At 41.3% G+C, this 23,004-nt stretch overlaps 2 protein-coding genes across 7 annotated transcripts in view; both read left to right on the top strand.

The window, feature by feature from the left end:
- The window catches only part of cita (citron rho-interacting serine/threonine kinase a), a 35,359-nt gene extending 17,583 nt beyond the window's left edge, over positions 1-17,776 (top strand). For 2 of the 5 annotated variants that reach the window (XM_046384381.1, XM_046384380.1), the window contains exons 22-49: positions 544-718; positions 2,423-2,620; positions 2,857-2,910; positions 3,406-3,603; positions 3,905-4,098; positions 4,222-4,357; positions 4,494-4,598; positions 4,903-5,043; positions 5,252-5,359; positions 5,484-5,676; positions 6,115-6,276; positions 7,503-7,640; positions 8,211-8,391; positions 8,480-8,571; positions 8,761-8,865; positions 9,047-9,216; positions 9,605-9,649; positions 10,572-10,652; positions 10,867-11,002; positions 11,903-12,042; positions 12,143-12,235; positions 12,377-12,485; positions 12,663-12,791; positions 13,006-13,086; positions 13,186-13,264; positions 13,469-13,651; positions 14,582-14,969; positions 15,744-17,776. In XM_046384381.1, the coding sequence (XP_046240337.1) occupies positions 544-718; positions 2,423-2,620; positions 2,857-2,910; positions 3,406-3,603; positions 3,905-4,098; positions 4,222-4,357; positions 4,494-4,598; positions 4,903-5,043; positions 5,252-5,359; positions 5,484-5,676; positions 6,115-6,276; positions 7,503-7,640; positions 8,211-8,391; positions 8,480-8,571; positions 8,761-8,865; positions 9,047-9,216; positions 9,605-9,649; positions 10,572-10,652; positions 10,867-11,002; positions 11,903-12,042; positions 12,143-12,235; positions 12,377-12,485; positions 12,663-12,791; positions 13,006-13,086; positions 13,186-13,264; positions 13,469-13,651; positions 14,582-14,969; positions 15,744-15,767 (3,838 nt within the window). In that variant the 3' untranslated portion in view covers positions 15,768-17,776. Of the gene's footprint in view, positions 1-543; positions 719-2,422; positions 2,621-2,856; positions 2,911-3,405; positions 3,604-3,904; positions 4,099-4,221; positions 4,358-4,493; positions 4,599-4,902; positions 5,044-5,251; positions 5,360-5,483; positions 5,677-6,114; positions 6,277-7,502; positions 7,641-8,210; positions 8,392-8,479; positions 8,572-8,760; positions 8,866-9,046; positions 9,217-9,604; positions 9,650-10,571; positions 10,653-10,866; positions 11,003-11,902; positions 12,043-12,142; positions 12,236-12,376; positions 12,486-12,662; positions 12,792-13,005; positions 13,087-13,185; positions 13,265-13,468; positions 13,652-14,221; positions 14,360-14,581; positions 14,970-15,743 lie in introns of those variants that run through there. The other 3 variants (XM_046384383.1, XM_046384382.1, XM_046384384.1) reach the window with 2 other exon arrangements.
- Positions 17,777-19,726: 1,950 nt separating this feature from the next.
- myl2a (myosin, light chain 2a, regulatory, cardiac, slow) lies at positions 19,727-22,567 on the top strand. 2 transcript variants are annotated; one of them, XM_046385326.1, is made up of 8 exons: positions 19,727-19,835; positions 20,354-20,446; positions 21,116-21,191; positions 21,341-21,445; positions 21,565-21,643; positions 21,859-21,907; positions 22,172-22,286; positions 22,379-22,567. In XM_046385326.1, exons 1-7 carry the CDS (start codon positions 19,833-19,835, stop codon positions 22,274-22,276), a joined length of 510 nt encoding a protein of 169 aa, XP_046241282.1. In that variant the 5' UTR covers positions 19,727-19,832; the 3' UTR covers positions 22,277-22,286; positions 22,379-22,567. The 2 variants fall into 2 exon arrangements, with proteins under 2 accessions (XP_046241282.1, XP_046241281.1); XM_046385325.1 differs by having other exon boundaries at positions 19,733-19,835; positions 22,172-22,567.
- Positions 22,568-23,004: the final 437 nt, after the last annotated feature.

The following is a 23,004-nucleotide window of genomic DNA, read 5'->3' as shown; positions in this document are numbered from 1 at the left end:
CAGGATTTGGTTTCCAGAAGCAGGATACATTTGTTTTCAGCTAAAAAAGCTTTAAAAACCCACTCTACTTTACCTTTTCAGCACCAAACAGCAAGCAAACATGGTTAGCAACAAGCTAACTAGCTTAAATATTCCCCTCAGGAGTCGGTAAGAGACCAAAAATAGAGTTAAAAGAGAGTGAATACTGGCCTGAAATGCAACTCCAAATGAATGATAATATTGCTCCTTATCTGAAATTGCACAAATACTTATAATGCAAGTTCAAATGTACTTTTTAAAACAATTTTAACATACTTTGTGTTAATAAAATGGAAACATTGTCACTTGAATTTACAAGGTTTTTGTGAGTGCATCAGGTTGTTTGTTTGCTCATATTACTAATTTGTGGTCTTCTTAAACTTCTATTCTACAAACTGCTGCAGTTTTCATAGCCTTTATTCAGCAATGTTAAAGTTGAATAAATGCAGTGAAAATGTTTAAAGAAGCCTGTTTCTATACAGACAATGTAATATGTGTCTGTTTGTGTGTGTGTATTTTTGTCAGGAAAGCCCAGGAGGAGATGATTTCAGAGCTACGGCAGCAAAAGTTCTATTTGGAGTCTCAAGCAGGCAAGCTGGAGGCCCAGAACGCCAAACTGGAGGAGCACCTGGAGAAAATGAGTCAGCAGGAGCAGACCAAGAGAACCCGGCTGCTGGAGCTGGAGAGTAGGCTGCGGGAGGTGAGGCAACAGGAAGCAGAGACACTGTTCAGAATCTGTTAACTGGAGATTAAGTAATTCACTTTAACGAGCACACAGTGTAGCCTTTCATTAATACTATCCACAAAAGGGATTAAGGCAGCTGATCAGCTGATGAGCTCAGATCCATTTCAGATAAACAGCTAATTAAATAGTGTAGGTCTGTAATGGCACCTCTACGAAATTGCCATTGGGCTTGTACACATGCTTCATCTGTTGGTCCAGTGGAGCTGACAGACCCTATTTGTTATCTGTGGAACAATGTTGTTACATTGCATGACAGTTGAGAATATGTATAATATAACCATGTGAAAATAAAGAAAGGCATAGTTGTATGGACAGCACTATTTATTTTTTTAGTACTTTATCCTTAAACTGAAGAAGCTGCGGTCAAAACCCACATGTTGTCAAGCATCCACCCTACAGAAGTATGCATGAACAAGAAGTTATTTTTCTATCAGCTCTGATCTGCAGCTTGACCTCCCTGAGAAAGCTTGATAAAAAATATAAAAGTTCTCCCAAGATTACTCTCATACATTTAAGTTAAGAAAAGTTGTTGCTGTTTTTTGCCTGTTTCACATGTTTGACACTCACCTTTAATTTACCTAATGTTGCTCCACTTCTCTGAGAAATACACCTCAAAATCCATTAGCTACATGTGCATCCAGTGTGAACCAGTTTCATAAAAAGGATGTTTTGGCACAACCACAGTGACCCCTCTCTCCTGTTTGAGCACTCTCACCCCCCTGGTGTGGTGTCTGCCGATGTTACTGGTGGACAACCTGCTGACTGGATGTCATATCTCTACCTCCACACAGTCTTCCCCACTGAGACTCGATACGCAGATTGGCACTAATTGCTGGCCTTTGTGTGTGCACACATGCACACACACACACATGGTCATCTCCCACACACAATAGTCTACTTTCATATGAGATTTACTGTTCCATCTCTGTGGTAGTCGGAACCCTTGGAGAAGCTAAATGCACCTTGTGTGATTTATCTTTGTTCTAAGACTCTACCAGCAGGAACAGTGGACATGTGTTCCTTTAGAAGGCTTGAAAATGTCTTGAATTACTCAATTAGTTCTCACCAAGAATAATAGGTGAAACCCTATTGCTAGTCTTGTTTTTGCGCATTTGGGTTTCTCTGTGCTGTCCATTTTATGTGCTTAGTAGCAGAGTTCTCACCTGTATTTCTGTATGTGCTGGTTGAACTTGTGTCCCCTGGCAATTATTCTCTTATTGGCCTTTTTTTATGGTTGCTCATTCAGCCTAAATTACCTCATATTATTTTCATTATTTTTTCAGCCTTACATTGTTCTTTTATTTGGTCTTTAGTTTTTGGTGGCATTAAAAAAAGTTTCTGAAAAGTCTTGAAATTGCCTTTGACATAATAAAAGTGAAAGTAGCCTATATGTTTATATAGTCAAGTTTCAGATTCATGTCTGTCATATCAGAAAATGCTAGCACAACAGAGAGATGTTGGTCAAATGGTTTCAAGCAGTCCTCGGTTGATTTTAACCACTTTTTCAAATTTCTGAATCATCCTGATGTCCTAAAATGCCTGCCATCTGGTACTCTGAGCATGAAAATGTTGAAAATGAAATGAAAATACAATCTGTTTCAGGTCTGACTTAAACTGTGATGTACACACAGCAATCAGTCTAATCCTGCTTCTCCATAGATGGGTCTAGAACACGAAGAAGAGAAGCTGGAGATCAAGCGACAGGTGTCAGAGTTGACCCTGTCCCTGCAGGAGCGCGAGTCCCAGATTAGCAGCTTGCAGGCTGCTCGTCTCGCCCTGGAGAGCCAGCTGCAGCAAGCAAAAACTGAGCTGGAGGAGACCACCGCTGAGGCTGAGGAGGAGATCACCGCCCTTAGGGTTAGATAAACACATGCAAGCACATACATGAGCTGTCAGTCACTCATTAAAATACAGGTGCACATACGTTCAGAGCACATATATTTAGATGTTGGCCTTCTGTATTGTGCTTGCAGTCTGAAAGAAAGCTATTTTAAATAATGCTGTCAGCCTTACACCATTCTTCATTTAATGTAGAAGTCAGATGTGTTTGAATTTTGTTTTTTTTTTTTGTTGATTGTACTTGTTTCTCACAGAATCACAGGGATGAAATTCAGCGCAAGTTTGATGCCTTAAGAGACAGCTGCTCAGTAAGTGCTGCCTCAATCTCTGCTTTAAACAGAAGAACTGTTTTCAAAAATGTTTCACAAGACCTTTGAAAATATTTAGTCATTCATGTTCAACTCCAAAGCGCTGAGTGTAGCAATATGTTCTACTAACCAAAGAACAGTTTTCTTTCAAATGAATTTTCCATCTTTGCCCTAAAACCCTTAAGTCCATGTACATTTTTGCACAGGTCCATTTACTGTACCCTAATGCATGACAGGGATAACATTAATGCACAATGTTCAACAAATCACACCCTTCAACCTTCAAATAAAACATGATATTTGACTCAAATATAACTTCTCTACTTTCTAAGTGACAAACACAAGTTTCACTGTAAAGCTGCACATTTTCATTAGTCCAGATGTGTTATTACTTGCCATGATTCCCTTCTGCTAACTTTTGTGCCCATAGCCTAAAAGTATCAGTTCACTTCCACAAGCAGGCTAATGTTTCTACCCGCCCGTCTGTTGTCTCAGGTGATCACTGACCTGGAGGAGCAGCTAACACAGCTAAGTCAGGAGAATGCAGAGTTGAACCGCCAGAACTTCTACCTGTCCAAACAGCTTGATGAAGCATCAGATGAGAGGGAGGACCAGCTGCAGCTCAGCCAGGAAGTGGACAGGTTGAGGAGGGAGGTGGCTGACCGCGAGATGCATCTCAACAACCAGAAACAGGTCATCCATATGCACATGCTCCTGTACTTAATTAACTATTTACTTGCGGTTCTTCATCTAGATATAGTGTAAAGTTAAAGATGTTGTAGACAGCAATATTTTTTCACTGTGTTATGTCTCAGCTAGATGTCAGACTGTAATGTCTTGTTTTTAAAAGACCAATGATTGTTATGAACATTAAAGCCTCATAATACTGAGTCTGTGTGCTGAAAATGGAGAGAGTGAGGCAACAATCACATGGTTTCGCCCAAAAGCTGTGAAAGATGTTCTCTTCAGTCTGTTCTTTCGTTTATCCTCCCAGAACATTGAGACACTGAAGACCACATGCAGCATGCTGGAGGAGCAGGTGGTGGAGCTGGAGTCCCTGAACGATGAGTTGCTGGAGAAGGAGAGGCAGTGGGAGGCTTGGAGAGGTGCCCTGGAGGATGAAAAAAGCCAAGCAGAGAGACGCACCAGAGACCTGCAGAGACTGCTGGACAATGAGAAACAGAACAGGTAACATACGGTATAATCAGCAGCTCTCATAAATACACTTACACTGTGCTGTTATAGAATGACCGCTCTGTGCTGCTTCCTATATACAGTAATATGTAAGACTTATTATTATGGTGTTCACAGGCTGCGTGCAGACCAGCGCAGCACTGAGTCTCGCCAGGCAGTGGAACTGGCAGTCAAAGAGCACAAGGCTGAGATCCTGGCCTTACAGCAGGCCTTGAAGGAGCAGAGACTGAAGGCTGAAAGCCTGTCTGATACTGTAAGTGTTACTTTGTCTTCCTTATATCTAACTATAATCCACTTAAGTCAAATAACTTTTTTTTTAATTCTGAGAGAGAAAATCCATGCAACTTTAAGTTATGACGATTTAAACAAGCGCTCACCTGTGGTCACAGCTCAATGATCTGGAGAAGAAACATGCCATGCTGGAGATGAACGCCCGCAGCTTACAGCAGAAACTGGAGACGGAGAGAGAACTGAAACAGAGGCTGATGGAAGAGGTAGAAAGTGAAATGCGACTGCGTGAACACACATCTATCTATCACATCATCACACTTGTATCCTATAAGTCACTCCTTGGACAAACATGAAACAATGCCAACTGTTAAAAGAAATGTACTTTTCTTTAAAGTGCATGTCTGTAAACAGCTGGCTAAAAATGGTTTTCTGTTTGGGATATCTGTTTGGTCAGTTTAGACACATCCCTTCTTAACTGGGTTAATTATATTTGCCATAGTTCTGAAATGTGGCTTATTTTAAATCTGATTTCCTAATTTAAATATCTATGTGGTGGTGTCCCCACAGCAGGGGAAGCTGCAGCAGCAGATGGACCTCCAAAAGAGCCACATATTCCGCCTGACCCAAGGCCTGCAGGATGCCCTAGACCAGACTGACATGCTTAAGACTGAGAGGACCGATCTGGAGTACCAGCTGGAGAATATACAGGTGCTCAATAAAATGCTTTTGCAATTTGATGACATACAGCAATCTCTAGGGAAAAAGAAATTCCTAGTTGGATTGAAATGGAATGAATGATGTCGGCAAGTAACAAGGTGTCTCGGGATGAATTTTAATTCAGGTGTTCTCCAAGGGAATTCTTTTATTTCTATTCAGAATTATTTACTTGTCTGAAGATCTGTTTTCTTCCCTGCAGGCCGTATACTCACATGAGAAGGTGAAGATGGAGGGGACCATTTCTCAGCAAACCAAGCTCATTGACTTCCTGCAGGCCAAAATGGATCAGCCAACGAAGAAAAAGAAGGTCTGGGAAGCATTTTATGACCGCTTTCAGTCAAATCAGATATTGATAAATACTTTCTAAAAAAAAAAAGAACATTCTGTATTGTTCTTGCATAGTAATAGTAACAGCTCGCTTTGCCTCACAGGGTATATTTGGACGGCGTCGGGAAGACGTAGGCACCACGACTAATGGGGCGCTGGCTCCACAGGCCCAGCCTACAGTTCCCCTGCAATATGGTGACATGAAACTGGCTTTGGAGAAGGAGCGCTCAAGGTGTGCAGAGCTGGAAGAGGCTCTGCAAAAGATGAGAATAGAGCTACGATCCCTCAGAGAAGAGGGTACGTACTAGTGTTAAGCAGCACAGTTACTGCACCAGATGTGAGAGTGATTTTATATTTTATGGCATTCCTGGGAATCCCAGGATGAGATGATACTCATACTCAGAGGGGCAAAACCTTACATAATAAACTGATTTTTTAAATTGTAGTTGACTCTGAGTCAGAGGTGTTGTTTAAACTCTGGTAATTATATTTGTCATCAAAGCTCATAAACACTGTAAAGTCAGTTCTGCCATCTGAAATGAGAAAAGACAACCTAAGTCAGGTCTGGAGGTCCTGTGTTGTTCCTGCTTTCTTATCTGTTCCCACACGTTTACACAGTCCAGGTGATATGAGATTCATTTCAGATTCTGTTAGCTTTTGGGTAATGGAGCCAGATATTTCCTGTTAAATAGCTATTGATTTAATATTGGGTTATTTGTTTTTATGTTGATTCAGCGGCTCATTTCAAAGCCCAGGAGCACGTGGCTCCGTCCACGCCGGCCCAGGCTCGACATCAGATCCTCATGTCAGCCATTGTCAAATCACCAGAACACCAACCCAACCCCAGCAGCCTGCTCAACCCCTCCACCCGCTGCAAGGAGACCGCCACACCCGAAGGTCAGTCACATACACACAGACTAATAAACAAACAAACAAACAAACATGTAAGTCCACCAGCCTGAATTTCAAACCCGAGGATTTCCTGTTTTAAAGCTGCAGACCAGGAGTTGTTCGCCATTATGCTATCAATGTCAGCACAAATGGACTCTCTGTTCACTTATGTTTATGTTGTGTGTTTATGTGTGTGTTCTTTCTATGGCCTGTCTCATACAGCAGGATTAGGATGCTGAATGAAGTTGGATAACTGTGTTCAGTACAAGTTAAACCTGGAGCTCACGGGCTGGTTTTATTTACTGTGCATTTATCCAGCTAACATTGTAATCCTGTTTGGGCCTGTCTCACAGAGTAAGAATAGTGCATTAGCCATGTAACATTGGTTTTAATCTAGGCTTTCTGCTATCAGAAAACTAAATCACCCTGTTTGATTTGGTTGACCCACCAAGAAAACTGAATCTTTGCTGCATGTATCATTGCTGCATATTTTCGGTGGATCATATCAAAATGTGTAAATATCTCCTAATAACACACTGCTTTATCAGAGACACGTGTATGGATAACGGTAGCCTGACTGAGTGTAACTTGCTTTGTGATCCAGGCTCCTTACTGTCCATGTTCCTTTACTTTCACATAGCTATTGTTAGACCGCTCTTTCCCTTCTGTTTCTTTCCTCTTGCTCCTCACAGAAAAGAGGAGGGTCACCTTTGAAAGTAAGTTAGTAGTCAAAACAGCGTGTCTTGTCACATGCATGAGCTCATCTACATGCATGTTATACTGTACACGTACATGCCCATAACATACTGTACACCTGTCTTATTGTCTCGTCGTCGAGCTGACTGTAGCTTGACCAAAGATTCTGTTCTTGAATGTCAAGGTGGTTGTAATATGCTATCTAAATTGCCAATCCTGGACTCATAATTTAGATAACATGTGGTTGGAGAGGGAGCTTTTCATCCAGAAACATTTTAATGCATCCCATGATCATTGGCATGCATAATCTGATTCTGACTGACATGACATGAGTATACTTGAACATTGATATGCATATGCCCAGTAAATGCTCTTAAAAATAATCCATTCATTACTCCTATTGGCCCATGCTGCTGGAAAAAAGTCATGGACCCCTCTTACTGATTAGTGAAGTGCTGTAATAAAATATTAGAGTGTCCTATCTCTCTTTTACTAACTGCGCTCCCTACATCTCTTCTTTCCTTTTTGCGTTGCAGAGTTTGGTCGCCGTGTGAAAGAGAGAATGCACCACAACATCCCTCATCGTTTCACCGTGGGCCTCAACATGAGGGCTGCCAAGTGTGCCGTCTGCCTGGACACTGTGCATTTTGGACGACAGGCTGCCACTTGTCTGGGTTTGTATCCTGCACTGTGGCTGAATGTGAAGATATTTCAGAGGGACACATTTATTGGCCAGCCTTAACAAGCACACTAGAAATAGTTCTTGTAGAATGGCCTTCATATTAAGCTCTGCCACAGTGTCACTTCAGATGTGTCTTGTTCTGGCTATAATTATGAGTCCTAGAAAAGAAAAATTTGCAATTTTATATTCCCACAAAAACAGTGTAGAGGCAGTGTAAAAGCATGGTAATGTGAAAAAATAGAATCGTCTTCCTCTTATTATGGTCACAGTTAGCTGAATTTATATTTCTATTGTCATAACTCCTAAAATTCTTTCAAACACAAGTCTCTTTTAACATTAGCAATATCAGAATCAGAATTTCTTTATTTATCCCAGAGGGGAAATTCTTTTTACTTAGAGACATTGCAATTTGCAATTTTCCTGACCAAGAAAATGAAAATGAAAGATCGAAACAAAACAGAAAAAAAAATATAAAATAAGGCAGCAGGCCTTGATTTATAACATTTATCAGCTCCCTTCTTAATGTCAACTTTGATAATTAGAATCTTTAATTTCATTACAGAGTGTCACACGCTGTGTCACCCTAAATGCTCACCATGTCTTCCGGCCACCTGCGGTCTGCCAGCTGAGTATGCCACTCACTTTTCAGAGGCTTTGTGCCGAGAAAAGGCAAACTCTCCTGCACTGCAGGTCAAAGAGGCCAGTGGACATGTTCGCTTGGAGGGGTGGATGAAGCAGCCTAGGTAACCATCTTTAACTTTCTACCACACTGACCGTGTGCCATATATTTCTTCACAGCTTTAACATGCTTTTGTGTATTTGCTCACACAGAAACGGCAAACGTGGTCAGCAGGGCTGGGAGAGGAAATATGTGGTGCTCGATGGAACCAAAGTATCCATCTATGATACTGAGCCCAGAGAAGGTCAGTGCTTCATTTTCTGAAAGGCTGCATTTTCAGTGGTGCTATAAAAATACTTTTAAAACTTGATAGCAAATATTGCTAATCCATACCTTAGTGAGACAGTTTGTAATCATTCCAGCCCTTTATATGATCATTTAGATCAATATAGCAATATAAAAAAAAAATACTGATCTAGTGTTTGTCTTTTAGATTGTGTTAAAGTTGAGGAGGAGTTTGAGCTCTGCCTGCCTGATGGTGAAGTGACCGTTCATGGAGCTGTTGGAGCCTCTGAGCTCATCAACACTGCCAAGTCAGGTACTAGATCAATATTAAATAATCCTGCTGCCGTCAGCTTATCATAAGTGTGTAAACTCTCCCCAAACTTTACATGAGATCCACACATCCCATCTATGTAAAATACAATTTAAAGTATAAGAAATACAGCAAAATATTAATAGATTGCCATCCAGTCAGTTTCAGGTTTGTGTTTATGCAGACATCCCATATGTGCTGAAGCTGGAGTCACATCCTCACACCACCTGCTGGCCAGGCCAGTCCCTCTACTTCATGGCTCCCAGCTTTCCTGACAAGCAGCGCTGGGTGGCTGTACTGGAGTCTGTGGTGGCTGGTAGTCGTGGATCTAGAGACAAAGTGGATGCGGATGCTGTAAGTATTGTTGGTGTATAATTATGCTTATATATATATTGTACTCTTCTCCTTATATCAGGCCTGATTGGTTTAAAAAAAAATGTGTTCCCCTATCTAAGTAAGACAGCCCAAGACAATACTCACCTATATCCACATTTCTAATAGTAACTTTATCCAGGGGTGGCTATTTCGTTTGGTGTGAAAATTAGGTAAAATATATTGAGTGCCTCCATTAAACATCCACCAGTGCCTTCACTTCTTTTTCTCCCCCTCCCTCTTCTTTCCCTCTCTCTGCATGTTCTCTACATCCACGTCTCCTGTTTGTGTATTGTCATCGTCTTCGTTGATGTGGTTATACTGTACGTTTGTATCTCCATTCAACTCGGTTGTGTGGATCATATTATAGGCAGGTGTTGCTAAAAGACAGAAGAACCTATCCCCTCTGGTTCAGGTACAGTAAGTAGCTGCACGAATGCTTGGGCTTCAGTCAACCGATCGGCTGAGCATGCAGTAGCTGTACACATCTACGCATACAGCACAGATGCTGTTCAGTGCAGGTTAGCGCAGTCTAAGGCTGAATTACTGAATATGTTCCCGTGGAAGGAGCTACCCTTTGAAAAACAGCTGCAATCAGTGGTCTCAAAATTATCAGACTCTTATAAGCTTACATAGTGCATGGATGTGAATAGGCACTGCTGTGCACCTCTGACCTGGTGTCATATGCTACTTCATGCATGCTTCTGCAAAAGCCATGCACTGTTGTACTCCCTTTCACGTGAAACATGAGCGACACAAACCACAGTCCGATAGCCACCTGAGCTTAACTTCAGTCTGCAGGCTTCTGCTTTTGGTGTGTGTGTGTTTTGTTGCTTTAGAATAAGTTGTTTTCCTGTTCCTTTTACATTCTATGATAAATGACCTTGCGAATAGTGTTTTTGCCTTACAGCAGGGCCAACAAGGCCGAGTTTTGAATACTGGAACTTTATGAATTGAATTACATTCGATGACTGTTTTTGTTGCTGTGAAGCAGATGTCTCTGTGGCCACCCAGAAAACAGTTAAACAGCTTTAAACATGCTGACTTTTTAGGAATATTTGAGTATTTTTGCAGCAGCTCAAACATGAAAAAAAAAATTAGAACATTGTATTTATACTAAACAAAATCAAAGTAATAAAATAAGATCAATGAGATTCATTAATAGTGAAGAATGAGCTCAGGTAACACAAATCCCTGTTTGAGTTGAGTTGGCTGGCCGTCATCTTTGCTGGGTCAACTTTTGTTGCTCTAAAACAGCTGACTTGTGGGAGATGTGCCTAACCTGCCTGCTCTTTCTGCTCCATGTTTCTCTCTCGTTCTGCTTCTTGTCTCAATAGAAACTTCTGGGAAATTCTCTGCTGAAACTGGAGGGTGATGACCGTTTGGACATCAACTGCACTCTGCCACTCACCGACCAGGTATATGGACGAAACCCTGTACCATCAACAGGAACATAATGAAGTTTTTTTGTTTGTTTGTTTGTTTTTTTCATACTTTTGCTGCGTCCTCTGCAGTAACTTAAAATTAGTAAGCCACGAGTGCTCCAGTTAGTCAGTCGTTATGATAGCTAAAACATTCAGCTTCATGTTTCACACGTTAAACTCTTATGATCTAACTTATCCTTTCCCTCAGATCGTGTTGGTCGGCTCTGAGGAGGGTTTGTATGCGCTAAACGTCATTAAGAACTCTTTGACCCACATCCCTGGGCTCACCTCCGTCTTCCAGATCCAGATCCTGAAGGAGCTCGATAAGCTGCTGATGATCACTGGTCAGTCACTGTAGAGGATTATATTACAATTTAGTGATTTTGTTCTCTCATGTCAGTGTTCACTTAGTTGTGTTTGCCTCTGAAACAATTGCTTAAGATAAGATACGATAATCCTTTCCTGATCTGCAAAGGGGAAATTTGTAGACTAATTTGCAGATTTGCAGCTGCTACAACAGGCTCCAAGAATTGTTACGTGTTTAAGTTATTTTGAAAATTGAATCTAAGTGGGCAAATTCAGCTTTTTCTGCTGTCCGCATAAACCAGATAATCCTTGCATGTAAATGTTCTGTAACATATGGGATCGTATTATGGTTTAGTCTTGCAGATGCAGCGGCTGGTAGCTCCTTCGGACTTACTACTTTTTTTTTCATTCATTATTTTCTTTTCAGCTTTATTGCTGAAACACGTGTTATCTATTGGGGAAATAGACTGACTGGCATTGGAAAAGGAGGCACAGGGTTTGGATTAGGAGCAGTAGATTTTCTTTGGATGAATGCATCTGTGTTTGCATCGTAATCTTTGGTTCTCAGACACCTTCGTGGTTGATGGACAATGTGAAGATGCTGATCGTATTACACCATCTTGTTGGTGCCGTTTTCACTCATTGTAAAAAAATGCACTACAGAATTATTTCCTGGGTGTTTACATTTATATGTGTAAATAACTGTATATATTGCTCTCTGTTAATATTCTGTTATCCTATCTGCTGTTCTATCCTATCTGCTCTTAAATTTGATTGCCTGCTGATCATATGTTCTGTTAGTAGCATGAAGGAGTCTACAGACTTTTGTTGTGCAAATAAATTTCCTCGACCCTTCATCATGTGCGTGAATACACCGAAGTAAACGGCAGATTGCTTGTGTTCCTGATTATATGTGGTGTATTTGTTATGTCATCCAGGAGAGGATAGGGCCTTGTGTCTGGTGGAGATAAAGAAGGTGAAACAATCGTTGTCGCAGTCCCATCTCCCTGCTCAGCCTGACCTCAACCCCTTCATCTTTGAGACAGTCAAGGGATGCCACCTCTTCTCCTCTGGAAAGGTCTGTTAAGTTAAATCCTTCTGGTTGGACTGTTATTTAGTCTTAACATGACACTGATGGTGTAGCAGCTTGCTGTCCTGATTACAGTGTTTCTTTACAGATCGATAACGGGACCTGCATCTGTGCTGCTATGCCCAATAAGATTACCATTTTGCGACACAACGAAAGCCTGAACAAGTTCTGCATCAGAAAGGTGTGTGGGCCTTAAAAACTGATGGATGAATGATAACATCATGAACTAAAGGCAGTGTTTTGTAGCAAAGTAGATGTTTTGTTTTGCTTCAGGGAGTAAATGGTTTGGAAAAAAGTATCGAACTTTTGTTTGTATTTGCAGGAGATTGAGACCTCAGAGCCTTGCAGCTGTATCCACTTCACTGGCTACAGTATCATTATTGGCACCAACAAGTTCTATGAGATCGAGATGAAGCAGTATGTGCTGGAAGGTAGGTCATCCACCTCCGTGATTTATTCACACAAATCCCGTACTTGTAAAATATGATGTTTTCTGTCAAACAGATGGTGTTGTAAGCAAGTCTACACAATCGCATTTCTGTCACTGTGAAGTCTGAGCTTTTACACCTGAACGAGCTGAGCTGACTCATACTGATTTCTCTCCACAGAGTTCCTGGATAAAAACGATGTGACGCTAGCTTCGGCCGTCTTCGCCGCATCCTCCCACAGCTTCCCCATCTCCATCATCCAGGTCACCACGGCTCCACAGAAAGACGAATACCTGCTCTGTTTCCATGGTTAGACTTTTATGTACTGTTGCTGTGGCTGCACATGTACAGTCTGTTTGTGTGGGAAAATCTGCCTTTGTTCTAACAGAATTGTTCTAATTGCTTGTTTTTTTAATTATAATTATTATTATTATTATTGTTTTCTGCATCACGTTTCTGACAGCTTCATTCTGAGTGTTGACAAAGAGGGTGATTTGTATGATGCCTGTCATTTTCCTTGCAGAGTTTGGTGTGTTTGTGGATTCATACGGCCGCAGGAGCAGAACTGATGATATCAAATGGAGTCGTCTTCCTCTGTCATTCGGTTAGTGTGAAGTAGACTTTCAAAATGGCTTTATTTCCTTCTTCAGTGGTGAATATATGATTTATGATATGATGTTAAGTGGATTTTTTGATATTGCAGCTTATAGAGAACCTTACCTGTTTGTGACCTACTTCAACTCTCTGGATGTTATTGAAATTGTGGGGCACGCTGCTCTGGGGTGAGATTGCATTTTGATCCTTTGTCAATACCAGTGCATCAATTATGGTTTAGGCAATTTAGTTTATTTCTCTAGTCATCATATTATGGATCTTTACTTCACATAACTGCATATTATAGACTGAACTGTCAATTTCCCATTGCTGCCAAAGCTCAGTGACCACCTGGACAAGAATCTGTCATTTCAGTCACTGTTTCTTTCCAGGCCCCACTCATATGCACACCTGGATATCCCAAACCCACGCTACCTTGGCCCAGCCATCTCCTCTGGAGCCATCTACCTGGCCTCTTCCTACCAGAACAAACTGCGAGTCATCTGCTGCAAGGGCAACCTGGTTCAAAGCCAAGAGGGTATAGGAGACCTGCAGCGTAATGGCTCTGGACGCAGGTGAGCTGCAGGTCACACCCACTCACTCACTCACTCTCCTTCTAATTCACAAAATTACACTTAGCTAATGCTCAGAATAACATTTGTTAAACTCTATTTGTTTGATTAAAAAACAGGGTTAAAAAGAGCTACATTTTTAAAAAGGAGGAAGAGTATTCCAATAAGGAGTTTAGGGCATCATTAGGACATATGTTTACGTATTGGTAAATACCGTTAGTTATGCATTTCCTTCATTTGTGCAGTGAAGGGAAATAAAACACATGGAAATTTATTGTTGACAGTTAAAGAATAAGACAAAGATATACATTTTGTTTGTTTACTTGAGAATTTTACTTCTTGATTCACTTATCTTTTGGCTTTGGGGTTTCACTATTATGTAGAAACTGTACAGTAACCTTTGTCCCATGTGCACTGGTGGTGTTGAAGGGTCAGTGGGACTAGCTGGCACCAAAGGGCACCGGTTGGCATCTGCAGGTGGAGGTGGTGGTGGTGGTGGTGGTTAAATTGTGGCTTTAATGTTTGATTTGGTAATAAAACAGAAGCATAACAACATCATTTTGCTCTTTACAGGAGGAAGAGTTCATTTTTTATCTGTAACAAATCCTGAGGTATATCTGTTTAGACTAAAATGGCTTTTTAAAATGCCCCCTGCCAAATGTAGAAAGGAGATTGCTGAATAAAGACTGACTTCCTGCTTTTATGTCCTGAGAGTGGTCTCTTACAATTGTATTACTTGTGCTGATTTTGAAAACTGGTTACGCAAGCCAGTCAAAGCGTGTGCTACAGCTTATCAACTGAGCTTGATGGTGAGACCACCATCTTCACCACATCTGCTGACCGACCTGACGGTGCCAAGCAAAGCCCATGTCCCCAGAGACAATATGCCCTTTCATTTGACCAATGCTTCCTGCCCATCTTTATGCCTAACAGCCCAAACAAGCGTGGGCCTCCTTCCTACAATGAGCACATCTCTAAAAGGCTGGCAGCCAATCCCCTCGTTCACGGAGATCCCGGCACTCCTCACCGCTACAGAGAGGCCCGCACAGAGTTTCGACGGGACAAGTCCCCCAGCCGTCCATTGGAGAGAGAGAAGTCTCCCGGCAGGATGCTGGAGAGCCGGATAGTGGGGTCTCCAGGCAGGGCCATGGCTGACCCCCGGTTAGAGCGTTCTCCGGGCAGGGCCATGGCGGACCCTCGAATGGACCGCTCTCCCGGCCGGATGATGGACGTTCGTAGGGAGAGGTCCCCCGGCCGATTCGAAGAGCGTCAAAGGCTTCACACTGGCTCTGGGCGCACACCCATAAACCCTGTTAACAAGGTCTGTCGATCATGTTGTAGTTTGTAGTCTACAGTGATGATAATGTCAGTCAGTCAGTCCATACTGAACTATCCAGTATTGGTTGTAGCTATGAAATTATGTAAAATCTTTTGTGGTCCCTAGGAGATCATTTCTAATTATTTGATGGTGATCTCCTGACTTTTCCTCTAGCACTACAGGAAAGTTGACTAGGTTGATATTTTTTATCTTTTACTGACATGTTTTGATGTTATTGTCATGGAATATTTGTGGTGCCTAGATGAGTCACCCGCATGACTTTGGTGGTTGCTTTGCTCTTCCTGTAACACCAGCTGCAGGCTGACATTGCTGGCTTGCTTATACTTACTAACTATAGGAACTGATTTGCTGTGAAACTTGCTACAGATATTCAAGTATCCCCCTTGGGGATCAATTTTGATAACCTCGGTGACTCTGACTTTTTAATCTAGCACCACAATCAAATGACATTTTAATTTGTCTGCATACTTGTAGAACTACTGACAGTCTCATCAGCTTCAGATGTACTTTGCATTAGTGCTACTTGCATGCCAACTGGCTAAACTAAGCTAACGAACCTGATAAATACTTCCTGCTGAACAGCTATGTGTTAGCATTAAGCTCACGGTAATGTCGCTGTAGACCCTTTGTCTTCTTGTTATACTGTTGTATGATTAGGATCTGATTTTCAGTTTCTGATTATTATGACAATCTACCCGTTTGTTTGTGCATGTAGTTGATTTAACCCAACTTTATGTTTTTAATTCTGTCCTACAGGTATGGGACCAGTCATCTGTTTGAGAGTCAACAGAGCTACATACCCAGCATGGGCAGAGAAATCCATCTTTGGAAAAGGGAAAGAAGGGAGCAGAACCAGTGAGAATGTCACCCACTTATGATGAAACACTGCCACACATCAGTTTTTTTACAAACCCACAGAGGAAAACGAGAGTATCTGTCAGAACAGAGAGAGAACGAGAGAAATAAATAGATGTCATTAGAATCAGGTTATTTTTCTCAATGAACTGACTCAAGTCAATAAAGGTCAACCAAAATGCCAAATTTTTGAGCAGGGTTTTTTGAGATATATTTGACTATGTGCTCTGTACTCTGAGAAGGGATTAGTAATTCAATTAGGTTTTTTTTCCTCAAAAAAAAACATCTCAATGTTAGACTTGACTGTGGATTTTGCTTGTTTCAGCTAACAGTGATGACTGCGATAGATAAGCACAGCCGTAGCAACTTTATCTTGCAAGTCATTATCTAAATATTTACAAAGTTGGTCTCTAGTGAAAGTGGCAGAGGTTCACTTAGAGCAGAATTAATACATCCGGCCCTTTTTCCACACTCTGCTCTGTCTACAGTAGCCACACATCAGGGCGGGAGAGTCTACATCATTTCTGGCTCCAGCCCTGTGCTGACGTGTCAACACACAATCATTATCAGCTAATTACAATCATTCCCTACAAACCTCAGTCCTCTGTTGAGACTGTGATTAGCTACAGTGGCAGGTGACCTGGCGCAAATTTAAATGAAATTTGACTAAAAGAACCCTCCCTGCCCCGCAGAACCACACATGAATGATTGTCTGCCCTTGGATAGGTTGACACTAAAACTGCACTACCCACAATCCTCAGCAGGACTTTCTAATCCTTCAGAACGCTATCTGACTGTAAATAGACAAGACATAATTTTATATATATATTGAGAAGGAATTTCAAGGCTGGATAAGCCATGTCTATTTTTGTTAAAGAAAAAAAAAAGTGATTATGCGTCCTCTTGAATGTCCAATGAGTATTCTTATAACATGTCCAAACATTCTTTATCAAGTGAGTGATTGTATCTGGATCTGACTTGTGTATGCACTTCCATCTGTCAAAAGCAAAACCTCAGTGCTGAACTATGTGACGGGCGGGGGGGAAGCTTTGAAGCTTACATCATCGTACTTGAGCATTTCCTTTTGTACACTATCCCTTATATTGTATATAACCCAAAATAGTTCAAGGTGAAGATGAAAATAATCTTTGTTCTGTTTCTGATTCGTAAATGGCATGGATATGTATATCTGAAATGAAACGGAGTGTTGTCTTCTGCTTCTTCCTCATTTGGGTTATATTTTTATTCCAACGAAGCACGTGAATAGAATTCTCCTTTTTTTTTTTTTTTTAACTAATCACCTATTTGCACAGTTAACTCATGTGATTATAAATCTCTTCGTTTTCTTTTTGTCAAGGCCAGTCCAACCTTAAAGGATACGGAAATTCGTCCATATGTTTTGGTTCGTTGTCAATTGCAGTTGCATTTGGCTAATCTGATTGACTAATTTTATTTATACATCATCATTTGATTTGTGGAAGTAGAATATTTTTGTGGTTTTTAGTCATGTTCTTAGAATACATACACACTTTTAACCAGCCCAGTGTGCCTGTTAACAGTAGGGCACCCGATAGGAAGATGTTTCTCCAACCCTGAATCCACTATGAGTGTTTTTAGACGCAAAAATCTTCCTGAATGTATTCATGCCCAGGAGATGGAACCGATTCATTGGTCACAATGTTTTTGGAAAAAAAAAAAAAAAAGCACCCAATGCTACTGATTGCACAGGTCTTTATAGGACTCTATTCAACAAGGGTTTCCCCATCCTGTTTTATTTTTCTATTCTTTCTCATTTGATTCGTTTCACATGATCCTGAATCATAATGCCATAACGCTGGATATGATATTGATGTCTGCTAACAAATGTTTTATTAGCGTTCCCTGTAGAGATTTTGTCACAGAATATTAAATATTATAACCATCTTCCACTTCTACTTGAGCAAGTGTTGTTTCTTTATCATATATTGCAAACACGGGAGAGAAAAAGGTCCCATTTGAAGAACTTTTCCTTTGTGCTCTCTACTCACCGCTCACCCTTGAGGCTGCCTGTGAAACGGCCATTTGTCAGTGTCCATTGTCTTAGGAGAGGGTAGTTTATTTTTAGGTTTCTGATCCCTGTGCTCAGCCAAAGACTGGATGGACCGCCATTCCAGTCGTGGTAGCCGCACTGGATGCTCGGATCAGAAACTGAGAGGAGCCGTAAGAGAAAAGGATTCAACAATAGCATTTGCTCTATCGGTTAACAATAACTCTTCTAATTCTGACCTTCATGTACACACTAGCTGTGAGACGACACCACTGACATCTGCTGTTAGTTCATCAACAGCATCTTATGTGACAGTGAGTGGACCGAGCGCGGCGAGGCTTTCAGCGCCTCTCTTTATATAGATCAGCCACTCATGGCCTCACCTCCTAACCCCGGCCCATTCAGCTCATTTTCACGGACTGTCACTTTTCTTGACCTGGGCGCCACAAGTGATACTGGATGACTTGTTAATGGTGCAGAGAGACGTAGCGCATTGTAAGGACGTGTTCAGTGTCAGCAGTGTTGCACTTGAGTATGTCACACCTTCTGCTGTTGACAACATTAAGCTTAGTTTCACAAGCTCTTTAAAGCTAACGCCAGAGGAGCCTGCAAAGTAGATGCAAGACAGCCTTTTAATGCAGCTTCTTCCTTGGTCCCTTTTTATTATGAATTTAAAGCATCAGTGTTTTTCCCCATGTTAATTTGTTTCATGAATGAGCAATTTGAGCTGTGGTCTTTTTTTTTTTTTTTTTTTTTTGGCATCTACAGACTCCAGTAGACAAGAGGCCAATGAAGTCGGTGAATGTTCCAGTCACACATTTCGTTGGCATGAATGTCAGCCAGCACATTTACCTTTAAAGAATAAATGAGATCTTTTAAATAGCGTGCACTCTGCGTGCTTTGCCTCGCTGTACTGTGACAGTGTCGGGGAAAGGTAAGCCGGCGCCAATCGTTTAAAGAACCACGTGAGAAATGTGACTAAGGTTGGTGGTAACACAGTTCTGACAGGTCAATAAATTACACTTAATGAGCTGCTGATTTTCACGCTCTCTCATCATGTCTTGTATCCAGTGAGGACAAGAAATGATTGATACACGGACCAGAATATTACATCAAAAGCAGATGGTAGAGATGTTGTTGGTGAAAGTGGATATTTTCACTCTCTTGGATGCAGGCTTTAAAAGCTCAGGATTTCAAAACCTCTATGGGTCAAAGATCTTTAAAACCTCAGAATCCAGATCATGTCCTCTGTTGGACAGGTGAAATACTTTTACCTGTGAACTACCTACAAAGTACAGTATGTACAATAATTTATATTTCTGCAAAATTTGTACATTAATTCAATTTACACATGGACACCCATTACCATCACATTGTCTATTATATTGTCTGTGATATTTATTATATTTAATGCATTAGGTAGAGGCACAATTTCAGCTTCAACCTTTACCCAGTTTTTGGATGGAGTCAAAAATAAAAAACTTTATTCCATCTGCGGTGGCAATAACAATCAGGTCATTTAGACAAAAATGAAAAGAGATTCTGCACATTTTAAAAGCAATCAGAACATTTTATTTTCTCTTCTGTCTTCTGTCTTACAATACAACACTTTCTTTGAGTTGATACCATGGTTGTGGATAGAGGACAGTTTAAAGTGATTAAGTGCTTTAACCTTCAGTCTGCTCTTGATATTCTAAACCTGTTATTCCAATCTCTTTGTCCAATGTCAGTCATGACAACACAGGGCGATCGGCTACTACAGAGGGGTGTGTGTGTGTATTTTTTGCCAGCATGCAATACTGTATGTGCTGTATGGAAGCATCATTTACCTGTCACTTCCTAAAGAGGACATAGTTTATAAATATCGTCCAGTGGAGCTGAGGGTTGGAGCTACAAAAGGCTACCCTCAGTCTCCCCATTGTTCACTGGCATCATTGTTGGACTGACCTCCCAGCTGCTCAGCCATGGTAAGCCTGTGTGTGTGTGTGTGTCCTTTGTTTTCTTTAAGGATGCTAAATTTATTTTGCACAGATGAGTCCAATAATATAATTTAAAGCCACTAATAAAACTAATATTTCTCAATATTTTCTGCGATGAAACATGAGCTTCATAAGAAGAAAATCATATAAAAAATTTCTGAAAAAAATCTTTGGGCTGTGGGTTGCTGTTGCACAGGTTTAATTCTTACCTACTTTTCCCCAGACATTGAATGCATTGTCATGTACAGGCTGCATTTAATTCATCCTAAAACAACAACACAATTTATTGACTTGGTAATGGAGACTGACGTGATGAATGTCAAATAGTTACTGGCTTAGACAGTCGGCTCATTTTTGCAGATTTTGGTGTTCTAAGCATAACATTTAATGAAGTATTATATTCAAAAAGCATTTGCCCAACATTTTTCTTTTATTAAGCCATAAAATCTAGCTCTACTTTAAGCAGCGTACAGTGTCTGCCTCATCTCCTTTCTCTGTGCCAAAAGGCCCCCAAGAAAGCCAAGAAGAGGGCAGCAGAGGGAGCCAACTCCAACGTGTTCTCCATGTTTGAGCAGGCTCAGATCCAGGAATTTAAGGAGGTGAGAGCTGCTCAACCTTTTTTATTATTATTATTTTTCTGATTTGGCTGAGGAAATGTCTATGAATGTTAGCATGTTAGCTCACCATGTCGAGTGTTGTGATCCAGGTGCTTTCTTGTCATGCACGGCAACACATGCAGAAGTCTCTGCTTCTTCTTGCCTCTGCGTCCTCTTCTGTCTTTTCATTTCCATTGTTCATCTCTGTAGTATGTCCACCTGTCTATTTTCCTGCCCCTTGCTTGGCAGCAGCGAGGCCTGTGGTATGCTGGTATGAGAGTGCACGGTGCCCAGACATCCAGACTGTGTCATCAGTGATTAGGCTACAGATAAACTGCTGGGCATGCCCTGGATGCCACGCTAAATCCCGGGGGCTTGCAGGATATAAATACTTAAGAGTGTTCACCTACAAAGATGGCACAAAATACTGAAGTAAAGAAAAGGAATCCAAGCAGTGTGTGACAGTGGTTGGGTTTTAACTTTCTGAGACGTAGGTCGACAGCATGTGGTTGAAATCAGTTAGCAACTATCACTTCTTTTTATTTTTTTGCTTCATCCCACCCTGTTCTAAATTATCTGTGAACATGTTCCGTGTATGTAGCACGAAGGGAATCAGCCTTTAATTTCATAGTGCAAATAAATGTATAAATGTTCTGTATGTGCTGACCGCAGGCCTTCACCATCATGGACCAGAACAGAGATGGCTTCATCGACAAGAATGATCTGAGGGACACTTTTGCTGCTCTTGGTATGTTGACATCATTCAGCCTCGCAAGATGTTATGAGCTGCATTCAGCTGCAGCCTTTGAGTAATAATGGTGACTCAAGGTCCATATTTTTGTGGATGTGCAGCAATTCGGTCTGATTCAATCCGCTTGTGTCGTATGTCCATCACAGGACGTCTCAACGTGAAACAGGAAGAGATTGATGACATGCTCAAAGAGGCTCCGGGCCCAATCAACTTTACCGTCTTCCTCACCATGTTCGGTGAGAAGCTGAAAGGTAAAGACAGACGAGCTAAAGATGAACGTCTGATCACGAAAACTAAATCCCAGTCACGCAATAGAGTCATCAGTTTAAATGTATGTGAAGAACTGTACTGAATGTTTTAATGCATCCAGGTGCTGATCCAGAGGAGACGATCCTCAACGCATTTAAAGTCTTCGACCCTGAGGGGAAAGGTGTGCTGAGGAAGGACTAGTAAGTGCTTAAACGCACTCCAGACCTCACAGCACGTCAATTTGCAATATGAAAATTATGACTCAGTTTTTCTCTGAGTCTGAGTGCAATCGCACATCCATGTACAACTCCACAATAAGCGAAAGCCATTATGATGAGCACACTTCCTCCTGGTGTGACCGCAGTCATCATCATCATCATCTCATACGTCATTCTTTCTCTCTTTCCTGTTTCAGTGTGACACAGATGCTAACAACGCAAGCGGACCGATTCTCCGCTGAAGAGGTACATCACAGTGCTGTTAGACTAATTATCATTGTTATTGCTTTGTCATCCTTTGTGTGTGTGTGTGGGGGGGGGGTGAGTCCAAAAAGGACTGAAGGATGAACGTCATCATGACGATCATCCTCATCCACATCAGAAACATTTTCATACAAAAACATAAAAACCCTCCTGAATCATCATGACATATTTTCATGCACACTGAACTATGTGGTGACTCTGATAAAAAAAAAAAAAAAGATTTTTTTTTGTTTGTTTGTTTGTTAGATGGAGCAGATGTTCACTGCCTTCCCCCCAGATGTGGCAGGAAACCTGGACTACAAGAACCTGGTTCACATCATCACCCATGGAGAGGAAAAGGATCAGGAGTAAATGGACTGTGGTGTGTGTGCACATCTTTTTGTTAGCTGCATTGCCTCCATACAGTACTCACTCACGAGCACAAGAGGAACAATGCAAAATTTTCTCTTCCAGGCCCCACAAACAGACGGCATCAACGGCATCAACATATCGAGCTGTCTTTCTGCCTTTCATCTTTTTCCCCCCACAGTATTTTCCCACATTCATCTGAGACTAATTAAATTATTTTTCCTTATCATTTTGTACACTCAAAACCACTTAGGTCTGCGTATGTTCATCTAATAAAAGTTTTCAAAGACAGTAGTCAGCCTCTCCTTCTGATGTTAGAAAAATATCATCCGGACGGCAAGGAAAGACAGTATAGAGATGAAACAAAAGAGGTTAGATTCTCGTAAGTGGTGCTCATATGTTTATAGCATCATCAAATCACCGACTGAAAACACGGCTTGACCAGCTCATCTTTTAATGGCTAATTCCACTTGACAGACCGTGACAATAGCAGATGTGCAGTTGGTGGTCCTCCTTATCCCCAAGAGATTAAATCCAAAACGTGTGTATAACGTGTAAGCAGGATGTGTGTGTGTTGTGTGTACGTATTAACGCGTTTGGCTACTGAAACAGAGGACTTTAGTGAGACAAAGCCCTGTTGTTATTTCAGTGCTGCGATGATGTGAAGAGGGTAATGCTATACTGTGCAGTTTGGGTGACAGGCCACCAAGTGATCCTTACCGCCTTCACCT

The sequence above is a fragment of the Scatophagus argus genome, chromosome 3, assembly GCF_020382885.2.
Source record: "Scatophagus argus isolate fScaArg1 chromosome 3, fScaArg1.pri, whole genome shotgun sequence".
NCBI lineage: Eukaryota > Metazoa > Chordata > Actinopteri > Scatophagidae > Scatophagus > Scatophagus argus.
Note: the sequence above shows the minus strand (reverse complement) of the source record. Positions and strands in the feature narration are given on the sequence as shown.

Excerpts from the sequence above, each read along its gene's own strand:
- myl2a (XM_046385326.1), top strand. Across the intron at positions 21,446-21,564 it reads GTTCGGTGAGAAGCTGAAAG|GTGCTGATCCAGAGGAGACG; the intron begins GTAAAGACAGAC and ends TAATGCATCCAG. Across the intron at positions 21,644-21,858 it reads GGTGTGCTGAGGAAGGACTA|TGTGACACAGATGCTAACAA; the intron begins GTAAGTGCTTAA and ends TTCCTGTTTCAG.